The sequence below is a fragment of the Artemia franciscana genome, chromosome 19 (assembly GCF_032884065.1).
Source record: "Artemia franciscana chromosome 19, ASM3288406v1, whole genome shotgun sequence".
Taxonomy (NCBI): Eukaryota; Metazoa; Arthropoda; class Branchiopoda; order Anostraca; family Artemiidae; genus Artemia; species Artemia franciscana.
In genome coordinates, this window is record NC_088881.1 from 11,828,334 (window position 1) to 11,842,453 (window position 14,120).

General features: G+C 37.0%; 1 protein-coding gene across 4 annotated transcripts in view; it reads right to left on the reverse strand.

Moving 5' to 3' along the window:
• LOC136039288 (DNA helicase MCM9-like) overlaps window positions 1–14,120 on the reverse strand; it is a 200,039-nt gene that overhangs the window by 127,109 nt on the left and 58,810 nt on the right. For all 4 annotated transcript variants that reach the window (XM_065722890.1, XM_065722892.1, XM_065722893.1 and 1 more), the window contains one exon: window positions 8,094–8,225. In XM_065722890.1, coding sequence (XP_065578962.1) covers window positions 8,094–8,225 — 132 coding nt within the window. The remainder of the gene's footprint in view (window positions 1–8,093; window positions 8,226–14,120) is intronic.

A 14,120-nucleotide genomic window follows, 5' to 3' on the forward strand; every position in this document is an offset into this window, starting at 1 on the left:
ATACAACCCCCCAAAGCTCGGGGACAGGCCAACTAGCCCCAACCACCCCCTCCCCGGTCTTTTTTCCCAAAATACATCCAATCAAAGTTTTGAGATAGCTGTTTTGTTCAAAATAGTTGAAAGATCTAATAACAAAAAACCCAGGGTAGACACATCCCCCCAGAGGCAGGGGGCAAGTATTGTAAGCTATGACCAGAGGGATAATAAGGTTTTATGTGAGGGGTGGTCACACAAAATTCAGAGATGGCTCGTCTGAATGGAAATCGAGAGTTGTAGTTTTTTTAAGAGTCTCCCAAAGTGTTCGGAGGGCATCTACCCCCACCCCCACGCATTCTTCCCGAAATACATCTAATAAAAAAATTTTGAGATAGTCGTTTTGTTCAAGATAGTCCAAAATTCAAATTACTATAAATAAGGGGTTGTGACATCCTCCATAGCATCTGGGACAAGAATTATAGTTTATTTAAGTTGCAAGTTCTTAAGAATCGAAAGTGATCAAAAAGTAACAAGCCCCCCCCCCCCGCCTTGTGCCTTTTTTTCCAGATGCATCTTATCAGAATTGTGAAACAACCATTTTGTTCACAATAGTCAAATTTCAAATTACTATAACTTAGGGTTGAAAATCTTCCCTAGCTCCCAGGGCAAGGATTGTAACTTATGTGAGTAGCCCACACCCAACTTTTCCAAAGGGCATCCGGTCAAAATTTGGATATAGTCATTTTGTTCAAAATAGTCTAGAGGCCAAATGACTATGCTTCCAGAACTACCCCCCTCCCCCATCAGCCCCAGGGAAATGCCTCTGAGTTACAGAACTTAATTATTGTTACCTTGATACTTTTTTACTTTGATACTTGGATTGAGTGATTTACGTGGTAACTTCGATATATGGTGCAAGGGCTGTAAGTTGTACAAGTTGCTTATTGTTACTTTGATACTTTATTTACCTTGATACCTTTTTAACTTAGATCCTTACTTTGCTTTCATACTTTGGTGCTTGGACATTGTTACTTTGATACTAATTTGACACTCTATCACACTTTACGCTGAAAACAAATCTTATTTTGAAATAAGGAGTTTTTTTTTAAACTTGAAACTTTTTGCAATCAAAAAACGAACAAAAATTAATTAAAAAGAAACTTTCCTACAGTTTTTACCCCCAATTCTTTCCGAAAAAATTGGAGTTAAGTACTTTTATTGGATGGTGTCTTCGCTACCAAGAGTAACTCAACACAAAGTTCTCCAAAATTAGTTTACCTTTTTTTATTATAATAATTGGGAGAATAGAATTCAAACACAAGTAAGAATTGGATTAAGATTAGTTGTTCGACCGCGGTCGTTTTAAGAGAGTAGGGGGCTATGTACTTTTACTGAATGGTGTCTTCAATACAAACAAGAGTATGGTTACTGCCTGTTTCCTGAGCGCTAAAAGTATCATTTTCTTACTTAACAAGAGCTAAGAGCTCATATGGCACTTGTGACGAGGCGAGAAGAGCTAAGAGCCAAGAGATCATATGGTATGAGCTCTAACAAAATTCTATGAATCAATAGATTGATTTAAAAAGGAAAATAAGAGGCTTAATGCCGGTCAGGATTTAAAATAAGAGCTCTGAATCACGATGTCCTTCTAAATATCAAAATTCATTAAGATCCGATCACCCACTCGTAAGTTATAAATACCTAATTTTTTCTAATTTTTCCTCTCCCTTTAGCCCCCCAGATGGTCGAATCTGGGAAAACGACTTTATCAAGTCAAATTGTGCAGCTCCCTGACACGCCTACCAATTTTCATCGTCCTAGCACGCCCAGAAGCACCAAACTCGCCAAATCACTGAACCCCTCCCCCAACTCCCCCAAAGAGAGCGAATCTAGTACGATTCTGTCAATCACGTATCAAGGACATCTGTTAATTCTATCCACCAAGCTTCATCCCGATTCCTCCACTCCAAGTGTTTTTCCAAGATTTCCCCCTCCAACTCCCCCCAATGTCAAAATATCTGGTCGGGATTTGAAATACGAGCTCTGAGACGTGAATTCCTTCTAAATATCAAATTTCATTAAGATCCGATCATTAAGATCAAATTTCATTAAGATACGAAAATACCCCAATTTTCACGTTTTCCAAAAATTCCGGTTCCCCCTCCAACTCCCCCCAATGTCACAGGATCTGGTCGGAATTTAAAATTAGAACTTTAAAGCACAAGATCCTTCTAAATATCAAATTTCATTAAGATCTGGTCACCCTTTCGTAAGTTACAAATACCTCAATTTTCAAAATTACCCCCCCCCCCCAATTCCACCAAAGAGAGCAGATCCGGTCCGATTATGTCAGTCACGTATCTTAGACAGGTTTCTATTCTTCCCATCCAGTTTTATCCTGATCTCACTGCTTTAAGTATTTTCTTACTTTAAGATTTCCGGTCCCCCCAACTGCCCCCCCCCCCCCAATTACGCTTGATCCGGTTGAGATTTAAAATAAGAGATCTGAGTTACGAGGTCCTTCTAAATATGAAGTGTCATGAAGACCCGATCACTCCTTCGTAAGAAAAAAATACGTCATTTTTCTTATTTTTCAGAATCACCCCCCCCCCAATAGAGCAGATCCGTTCCAATTATGTAAATCACGTATGTAAGACTTCTGATTATTTTCCCCGCCAAGTTTCATCCCGATCCCTCCAATCTAAGCGTTTTCCATGATTTTAGGTTCCCCCACCCCAAACTTCCCCCAATGTCACCAGATCCGGTCAAGATTTAAAATAATTGCTTTGAGACACGATATCCTTCTAAATATCAAATTTCATTGAGATCCGATCACCCGTTCGTAAGTTAAAAATACCTCGTTTTTTCTAATTTTTCAGAATTAACCCCTCCCCCAACTACCCCAAAGAGAGCGGATCCATTCCGTTTATTTCAATCATGTATGCAGGACTTGTGCTTATTTTTCAAACCAAGTTTCATCCCGATCCCTCCACTCTAGGTGTTTTCCAAGTTTTAGGTTTCCCCCTCCCAACTCCCCCCCTCCCAATGTCACCAGATCCGGTCGGGTTTAAAATAAGAGCTCTGAGCCACGATATCCTTCTAAATATCAAATTTCATTGAGATCCGATCACTCGTTCGTAAGTTAAAAATACCTTGTTGTTTTCTAATTTTTCAGAAATAACCCCCCCCCCCCCAACTACCCCAAAGAGAGCGGATCCGTTCCGTTTATGTCAATCATGTATCTAGGACTTGTGTTTATTTTTCCCACCAAGTTTCATCCCGATCCCTCCACTCTAAGTGTTTTCCAAGTTTTAGGTTTCCCCCTCCCAACTCCCCCCCCCCAATGTCACCAGATCCGGTCAAGCTTTAAATTAAGAGCTCTAAGACACGATATCCTTCTAAACATCTATTTCATTGAGATCCGATCACCCGTTCGTAAGTTAAAAATACCTCATTTTTCCTAATTTTTCAGAATTACCCCCCCCCCCCCCCGAACTACCCCAAAGAGAGCGGATCCGTTCCGATTATGTCAATCATGTATCTGGGACTTGTGCTTATTTTTCCCATCAAGTTTCATCCCGATCCCTCCACTCTAAGTGTTTTCCCAGATTTTAGGTTTCTCCCCCTTCAACTCCCCCAAATGTCATCAGATCCGGTCGGAATTTAAAATAAGAGCTCTGAGACACAATATCCTCCGAAACATCAAATTTCATTAAGATCCCATCACCCGCTCATAAGTTAAAAATACTTCATTTTTTCTATTTTTTACGAATTAACCGGCCCCCCACTCCCCCCCCCCAGATGGTCAAATTGGGAAAACGACTATTTCTAATTTAAGCTGGTCATGTCCCTGATACGCCTGCCAAATTTCATCGTGCTAGCTTGCCTGGAAGTGCCTAAAGTAGCAAAACCGGGACCGACAGACCGACAGACAGACCGAGAGACCGACAGGATTGGCGATTGCTATATGTCACTTGGTTAATACCAAGTACCATAAAAAACCAAATCTCTTACCTAGAATTATCATTCTCTTGCTTAAGTGGCTACAAAGTTCTCCAAAATTAGTTTACCTTTTTTTATTATAACAATTGGGAAAACAGAATTCAAACACAAATGAGAATAGGATTAGGGATTGGTTGTTAGACCGCGGTCGTTTTCAGGGAGTAGGGGCTATGTACTTCTACTGAATGGTTTCTTTAGTACTAACAAGAGTCTGTTTACGGCCCGTTTCTCTAACGGTAAAAGTATAAGGCCTAATGCCTATTTGGCGCTTTACTAAAAGGAATTACATTACGAATATTTTCTTTTGTTAATTTTATTAGTTGTTTCCAAGACTGTTTAAGACAAATATAGCTTCACTGCAAACAAGAGTTAGAGTACTGCCCCCTTCCATAACTGTAAAAGTGTAAAGCCTATTACGTAATTGATGCTTCACTGAAAACGAATTATATTATAAATATTTTCTTTTCCAGTTATTGCAGCACTGAAAATGAAAATAAAATTACAGTGAAATAAAATATTGAACTGGTGATCATTCAGCAATTAATAGCATTATATATCAAACGTTCAGTGTGATTTTATTTGTACTTTTCAAGACTGTTCAAGACACATACAGTTTTTAGTAAAGCGCCAATGACGCAGCAGGTTTTAGATTTTCAAACAGTTCGTGGTAACGAACTGTAGTAAGGAGCGACCCGGCTTAATAGTAACCAAAACTCTAAAAATGGAATTTTGATACCAATAGCTACATCAAAAGAATGGCATTTTAATGCTGATTTTAAATATATAAGTTTCATCAAGTTTAATCTTACCCATCAAAAGTTGCGAGCCTGAGAAAATTTGCCTTATTTTAGAAAATAGGGGGAAACAACCCCTAAAAGTCATAGAATCTTAACGAAAATCACACCATCAGATTCAGCGTATCAGAAAAAACTATTGTAGAAGTTTCAAGCTCCTATCTACAAAAATGTGGAATTTTGTATTTTTTGCCAGAAGGCAGATCACGGATGCGTGTTTATTTGTTTGGTTTTTTTTCCCAAGGGTGATCGTATCGACCCAGTGGTCCTAGAATCTTGCGAGAGGGCTCATTCTAACGGAAATCAAAAGTTCTAGTGCCCTTTTTAAGTGACCAAAAAATTGGAGGGCACTTAGGCCCCCTCCAACGCTAATTATTTTCCCAAAATAACCGGATCAAAATTCTGAGATAGCCAATTTATTCAGCGTAGTCAAAAAACCTTATAACTATGTTTTTGGGGACGACTTACTCACACACAGTCCCCGTGGGAGGGGCATCAAGTTCAAAACTTTGACCAGTGCTTACATATAGTAATGGTTATTTGGAAGAGTACAGACGTTTTCTGGGGGATTTTTAGGTTGAGGGAGGGGGTTGAGAAGAGGAGGCTATGTTGGGGGGACTTCCTTGGAGGAATTTGTCATGGGGGAAGAAAAGTTTCATGAAGGAGAGCAGGATTTTCTAGCATTATTTAAAAAAAACAATGAAAAAATAAATATGAAAAGTTTTTTTTCAACTGAAAGTAAGGAGAAGCATTAAAACTTAAAACGAACAGAAATTATTACGTGTATGATGGGCTCACCTCCTCCTAATACCTCGCTCTTTACGCTAAAGCAGTTTTGTTAATTCCAACTATTTATTCTACGGTTTTATGATTCAGGGGGTCATTCTTAAGAAATTGGGACAAGATTTAAGCTTTAGTGTAAAGAGCGAGGTACTGACGAGGGGGTGAATCCCTTCACATACGTAATAAAAACATGAGAATACAGAAGTTCGTTACGTAAGCTAATTTGTAAGTTACGTATATCTTTTACTAATAAACATTCGTAAAAAATTAAAAGTTCTAGTTGTCTTTTTAAGTAACCAAAAAATCGGAGGGTAACTAGACCTCCTCCCCCGCTCCTTTTTTCTCAAAACCAATCGATCAAAACTACGAGAAAGCCAATTAGCCAAAAAAATCAATATGCAAATTTCGTTTTAATTATTCATTTGCGAAGAGCCAAAATCAAAACATGCATTGATTCAAAAACGTTCAGAAATTAAATAAAAAAAGAAGTTTATTTAATGGGAAGTAAGGAGCGACATTAAACCTTAAAACGAACAGAAATTACTTCGTATATGAAAGGGCTGCTTCCTCATCAACGCCCCGCTCTTGATTTAGCTCACGCTAAAGTTTGTCACTGTTTTAGAAAGTAGAATTAAGAGAAAGAGTCAAACTTTAGCGTAAGGAGCGGGGTGTTGATGAGGAAGCAGCCCTTTCATATACGAAGTAATTTCTGTTCGTTTTAAGTTTTAATGTCGCTCCTTACTTCCCGTTAAAAAACTTTTTTTTATTTAATTACAGTGAAAGAAGGAGGCAAACCCAAACTCTTCTTTGTAGAGATTTTTGTTCGTTTCAAGCTGGATTTACATATTCAATTTAAGTTTCACTCATTTTAAGATTTATTTACTCACTTATATTAGTGACTATTGTTTGTTTGTTTTCTATGATTGTTTATTTAATTTCTGTTCGTTTTGGGTTTCATTTATTCTTTAATAGTAATTTCTGGTTGTTTTGAGTTTGAGTTATTGTAGGTTTCTATTTCTTCTGATCTTAATTTAAATATGGCCTTTTACTTTTCTTTAGAAAACTTCTTTTTCGGAATTTTTTTTTAATTAATATATTATAAATACTTATAAAACTTAACGTAACATGGGGTGAAAGAGACAGGGACGCTATCATATGTGGAATACCGAATTTTGCTTTAAGTTTTAATTTTTCTCTTTAATTCCGATTTAAAAAAAAACTTGGTTTTTAAATTTAGTAGGGTAGTACGAGTTCATCCATTCCTTTTGCTTGCTGATTTAAGTTAAGTTGAAATAATTCCTTTCTTTCATTGGATTTCCCTTTGCTGGGATCGTAGTAAGTAAAAAATGCCCCATTTTATTAACAATTAAGTACTGGTGTGGTTTAGACTATATCCATGTGCCCGCTGTGCAGGAGACTGACGAACCTGCTCACAGAGTTTGAACGTGGAATTCGCAGCAAGGTAACGGTCCCTGTTTTGAGGGTTAGCATCTCCTTCGCTGAGAGTGAGTCTAAGGTCATTAGCCCTTCCTCACCTATTGGAGCAATCTTATCGGTATCGAATTTGTGGCTGTTACATAAGCAAATAAAATTCCGCGCGAAATATTCCGCGGTAATTCCGCGGTAAATTCCACGGTAATATTCCGCGGTAATATTCCGCGGTAATATTCCGCGGTAAATTCCGCGAAATATTCCGCGGTAATATTCCACGGTAAATTCCACGGTAATATTCCGCGGTAAATTCCGCGAAATATTCCGCGGTAATATTCCGCGGTAAATTCCGCGAAATATTCCGCGGTAGAAAGAAAATTCCGCGCGAAATATTATTCAATGCACTGCTGTATGCACGGAACGACAAAATAAAACTAAAAAAAGAGAAAAAAATGTTATTAATGATAGTAAAAAGAAGAAAGGCAAACAAGGCAAAGAAAAACCATAGATCCGTGGCGTTTTGCAAAAAAGGTCCACTGTTTTCAGAAAATGAGTTAAGCATATGCTTTGGAAGAGCTCGAAGAGATCTATCGACTAATCTATTCAAAATGGGCTAATCTTTAACTCTAATCGAGTCAAAATTGTCCTAAAGGGGTGTAAAAAAGAGCGTAAGATCCATATCTTCTAAGCAACGAACAATTCAGCAATTTTGACATTTCTAGCGAAATCTGATCGGAGAGTTATCTACGAATAAGTCTTTAAAGTTTCAAGTTTATCAAATTCTGCTTTGTGAGAACGATTTTTTCATTGTGCATTTTTATTTTCATTTTCCTCTCTTGTAAAATTAGGAAAAGTGCAGTGATAGGCCTTCTCTTTTGTCCCTTATTTTGTTTCTCATTTTAATAATTGATTTAACTTTTTGTTTTATGTTTATCCCCTAACATTTGTTTTATCATGTTCTGACGTGCTTATGCTAGCTTTCGTTTTATTTTAGCCAATAAATCATATTCTATTCTATTATTTGCAAAACGTCACGGAAATATTGTGATGCTAATTACGCATTTAAGCTTGGATAAATTATTAAAGCAATTAAAAACGGTTACCTACCTGTGGACAGAAAGCTGCAAGTATCTGATCCCTCCCTGTAAGTGGCTCACCGCGGTGGCGCGACCAAAATTGTGAAAACTCTCTTTTTAAATCTTCAGTAACCAAAGCCGCCGCTCTCTGGTCATTGTTTACCTAAAATGAAGTCTCACGTAAACAGTGAAGAAAAACCGACATTCTTCTCTATAATGGATTTGAATACAGCCTGTCACTGCCTACAATAAATAGGCTAACAAATTAAAATGAACAGCTTCTTAGCCAGGGGTTGCACACTTATATTTCGGCTGCGGCAGCTCAGAACATGTTTTATTGCAACCAAAAATTACGGAAAAAATGAAAAATAGACTTCAGGTATTTTAACTTTTGCTAAAAAGTAGTTGTTTTAATAAGACATAGCTTAAACGGTATCCAAGACCCGGCAAAATAGTTGTTATCAAAAGTTCCCATTTCCTAATTTACTCCTATGGATATAAACAAAATTAAATATCATAAGAGACAAATCAAATGCGAGAAAAATGTGCTTAGTTCGAGAGGTTGAGTTGAGAATAAGTTTGACAAAAGCAAAAAAAAGTCACATAATAGCCTACGCTTGGAACTAACAAACGTATTTAGTACACAGGAAGAATGGAGACACATGATGCAGTACAAAACAGTAGATGTTTATGTATTGCATAGCACAAGCTTAGAGGTAGGATGGGACGTACAGTGACCTTGGCAGTGGTGTCAAATAGGAGGGAGGATTTTTCCTCCATCATATATTCCCCCCTCGATCTTTAAATTACCCTTTTTTGAATATTTTCATTGAAAAACTGAAAAAACTACAAAAACTACAAAAATGCCGTCATGAATTGACGGCACTTTATCATGGGCACCGGCAGGATGGCAATGCCCTTCCACTTCCCCAGAAAAAATGCATTCAAAAGCTAATTAAAATAAAGAAAACTTCCAAATTGAACAGTAAAAAGAATGCTCCTGATAGCATCCCTCCCTGAGGAAATTGTCTGGCAGTCACAAGTGCAACTGCCTTTTAAAAAAAGGTCAAGTAAAGCGAATTACGAAAAAAATTGCGGATACCGTCAATAATATTCAAGCTGTAAAGATTTTATAAAACATGAACTCAAAGGGCTCACTACTTAAGCCTCCCAATGACAAGTCCCCTACTTGAGGAATTCACCCTTTTTTAAGTTAAAACACATAAGAAGTAGGAGTCCTAATGCTAAGTTTTTGCAAAATAATTTTAGCAAAAATTGACAAGGTTAAGTTCCATAAGCATAAATGAAATGGGTATAATTAATAACTTCTTTTTCTAGTTTAATTTTACAATAAACATTGCTCAGGTCTTCCAAACACAGCAAAAACCGATTTTTGTCAGCAATAGCTATAGCTGTATTTTTGATAGCTATTCAAATTTCAAAGAGCCCTCCTCCCCCTTATGGGAAATTTAGCTCATCATCCTGAGAACCAAAGGCAACTATACGAAACGTATCTGATAAATCAACCAAGACTTCAAGCCTATGCCCCTTCCCTGATATGATTGTATTGATATATCTGGATTACTACGCCCGAAATTGCCTGACAATTTTGCATTTTTTCGGTTAAATACCCCTCCCTGCTGTTCCCCGAATATACATTCTTACATCGGTATTTATGTATTATAACAACCCCACTCAAGTTCTTGATTTGAGTAGAGCCGGTTTCTCTTACCATGGATAAAATTTATTTAGTTTGCGATGTGTAGTAATAGAGAATAATGTCTTACAATGGATATTTAAATGAAGATTTGGGATTTGCCAAGGGCTGAAGAAATTCAATTAGACTTCTCCAGGATAAGGGGGTGTTGCCAAAACAGCGCGTCAATGGACAAAACGTGACTTAATACTCTTCCGATAAAGACCCTTTTTCCATAATTTTTTACTTTTTCTTTTTTCCATAATAGAGACACTGCTTTCCATAATTTTCTTCTATACTTTCCATAATTTGATCAGTAAAATATTATATTTTCATCATATTTTGGTATACCGTAATCCTCTAGTGGGGTCGCTGCAGATATAAGTACCCTTACGTCTGTGTCTACAGTCAATTCACTTTGCTCAATTTTAATCCTTCGAAAAAATAAAATCAAATAATATCATTTTAAGCGCAACACCAGACGTTTATAAAGACAAAGATGAGTGTACCTATACCACGTAGCGCGCATTCCCTAGCTTTGTAGTGCTGGATAACATTTTTTTTAATAGACTGACAGCTTCAGAAAGAATATTCCACCGTCATTTCTGAAATTATAACGCGTTCTATTGTTTATTGAGGGATTGTTCAATGAATACAGTGCCTCAAGGTAAGATAAATCAATACGAAGCGACCATGGTGAAATAGTTTACATACCATTGTAATTCAGATTTTATACTTAATTGGCAATCAAATAATTATGTAGGTAAATCAAGTTCTCCAAAAAAAAGTATAGGAGAGGAAAGGATGTTAACACAATTAACTATTTTTGTTCTTTATGGTAGTTACGCAGATAAGTATGTTTGCTCTAAAAAGGTCATATCTTTAGAAAAAAATATTTCTACTGATAATTAGGCTTAGCCCTGTTTTTAGCAATGGACCAAGCGGGTTCCCTTTTTGCGTTTTATTAAAAAGAAAATAATGGAACTATCCCTATATACGTGCGGAAATTCTCCGGGAAAAGAATCACGACTCCCCATCTCCCTAGTATGCTTAATATGCTTCAGCAGTACATTCTATGTCATGCAAAACTTGCCCCCTCTTTCTAGCCGCATCATTGGCCCCTTTCATAACTGTATGCAAGTCTCTACCAGCCAAAAACCAAAAATAAAGTCCTACGTACAGCTTCAACTCAGAGAAACTGCCAATGACAAAAATTTGTGAGCTTTCATGGCCCCTTCTAAATAAAACGGTACTTGTGTATCATTCAGAACACATTCAATAGGCTCTTTCGTGAAACAAACTACGATGCAGGTACATTTTATGAGAAAATCCAATTTCATAGCCACAAAGGCAAAACTCAATTTAGTGCGCTACGCATATGGATTTTGAAATGGAGATTTGCAATTTGCCAAAGACTGTAAAAGACGCAATTTTATTTTTCCAGGATAAAGGGTTATTACCCAAATGAAACATTGCGTCAATAGACACAATATATCTTCATCAAACAGTTGTCTTTATCCCTCAGCAATCCCTCGCTCTTTACGCTAAAGCTTTTAATTGTTTTAAAAAACAGAAGTGTGGCAAAGAGTCAAACTTTAGCGTAAAGAGCGAGGGATTGCGGAGGGGACAACCCATTTCATATACGGAGTAATTTCTGTTCGTTTTAAGTTTTAATGTCGCTCCTTACTTTCATTTCAAAAAACTTGTTTTTTTTATTTATACTCTTACGAGAAGGAACATTTTCGGAAGTGTAAAAATAGGCCATGTTTGAAAGGTTAGGTTAGGTTACAATTTTCCTAATAAAGTATCATATTTTGAGTGTGTTCTGAATAATACACAAGTATCAATACAAATTTCATGGTTTGAACCCACCCTTGAAACTGCAACAATGAAAAAGACCACTAGCTTCAGGAATTCTAAATAAATACGGTTAGGTCGCTCTTGAAACCTTTTCTTTCAACTATCCTATACAAGTATATATATACGTGCGGAAATTCTCCCGGGAAAAATAATCACTATATCATGGACAACTTCTAGCCGCATCTTGACCTCTTTCATACGTGCATGCGTTTCTACCTACCAAAACCCAAAATAAAGTCCTACGTATAGCTTCAACCCAGAGAAACTGTCAATGACACAAATTTTGGAGCTTTCATGGCCCCTCCTAAAATAATACTTTCATGGTTTGAACCCACCCTCGAAAACGCAATAATGGAAAAGTAATTGCCACTAGCTTCATGAATTCTAAATAAATACGGTCAAGTCGCTCTTGAAACCTTTTCTTTCAACCATCCTATACAAGTAGACAGCATAATTCCAAAGAGTAAATATCATTTTCTACGTAGCTCAACGTATAAAAGAATAAATCTATACAAAAGCATTATTTTTCCCACAGTGAAGAGGGCATAGTAGATACATACCCTCAAAATGTCAACAACATAAGGAGCGATATGCTACTTAATCAAAAAATATCATTCCGGATGATCAGACCTCAAAAAACCTTTTCATGGCTATTAGTCCCTCGTTTCATTATCGTAATGAAAGGACAACCCCCGCCTCAGTGGCATAAAACCGGAAGATAAAAAACGAGTGCGGTCCCATCCGCTTATTAGTTCGATAAGAGGACAGGTGATGCGAAAAATTCTTTGTTCAGTTTTTGTGCCTTCTCTTTAAAGATTGTAACAGACTCGACTCTCCAAATTCACAAAATATTAAAAGCGATACATAATTTTGCAATGGTTTTTATATTACACATATAAGAACTAATAAGGTTTTGAAACGGTGTGACTAAATTTCGAGTGCGCAAAAAGAAAAAAAAAATGACAATTGTAGTTAACTGATAGAAGTTTATATGGAAACAAACTACTGTCTTTTCATTATGTAGAAAACAAGAAATAGTTTAGAGATTAGATTCCCTAATGACTAGAATATAAGTACCCGTCATCCTCCCCTTCCTTAAGCAGGTCTCCAACCACAGAATCTAGCTGACAGCAGGGAGCCACCTTGTGAATTACCTTAAATGTTGGGAGCCACTTTGTCGAGGCCTACAGTCAAAAGCAACCAAACTTTAACCCAAACATGAATAAAAGAACAGATTTAATACGGTTATTAAATTAAAAAAAAAAGTTTTGTTAACTACAAGTAAGGAGCGACATTACCCTCCAATTTTCGGCTACTTAAAAATGCCGCAACGCCCCGCTCTTTACGCTAAAGTTATACTCTTTGTCACAGCTCTACTTTTTCAAACAATAAAAAAAACCTCAAACGTAAAGAGAGAGGCGTTGCGGATGGGAGAACCCCTTTCATATACGGAATAATATCTGTTCGTTTTAAGTTTTAATGTCGCTCCTTACTTACAGTAAAAAAAACTTGTTTTTTATTTAATTTCTGAACGTATTTAATTAATGCACGTTTTGATTTTGGCCCACTGCACGTGATTAATTGAAACGAAATTTGCATTTAGTTTTTTTTTGCTAAATGGCTTTCTCATAGTTTTGATCGGACGATTTTGATGAAAGAAGGGGGTGGGGGAGGAGGCCTAGTTGCCCTACAATTTTTGGTAACTTGAAAATGCAACTAGATTTTTTTATTTTTGTACGAACATTTTTGTTAGTAATAAACATACGAACTTTACGAATTAACTTACGTAACGAACTTCTATATTTGTGTATTTTTATTACGTACATGAGGGGGTTTTCCCCCTCCTCAATACCTCGCTCTTTACACTAAAGCTTAAATTTTATCCCAAACCTTTAAAAATTACTCATGAATCACAAAGGCCGTAGAATAAATAGTTGAAATTACCAAAAATACTTTAGCGTAAAGAGCAAGGTATTGTGGAGGAGAAGGATCCCCTTATATACGTAATATTTTATGTTCGTTTTAAGCTTTAATGCTACTCATTACTTCTAGGTGAAAATAAAATTATTTATTTGCTCATTTTTTTTTAATAATGCAAGAAAATCCTGCGCCCCCTTCATGGAAATTCTCTTACCTCATGATACATCCTCCATGGAAAGATCCTCCCATGTAACCCCCTCCCCCCGAGCCACCCCCACCCCAACGTGAAAAACTCCCTCTGAAAACGTCTGTACGCTTCATAATAACCATTACTATATGTAAACAATGGTCAAAGTTTGTAACTTGCAGCCCCTCCCCGGGGACTGTGGAGGATTAAGTCGTCCCCAAAGATATAGTTACTAGGTTTTCAACTAAGCTAATCAGAATGGCTATCTCAAATTTTTATCCGGTAGTTTTGGGGGGAAATGTGCGTGGGAGGGAGCCTAGGAGCCCTCTAATTTTCTTGCCCACTTAAAAAGGGCACTAGAACTTTTAATATCCGTTAGAATGAGCCCTCTCGTG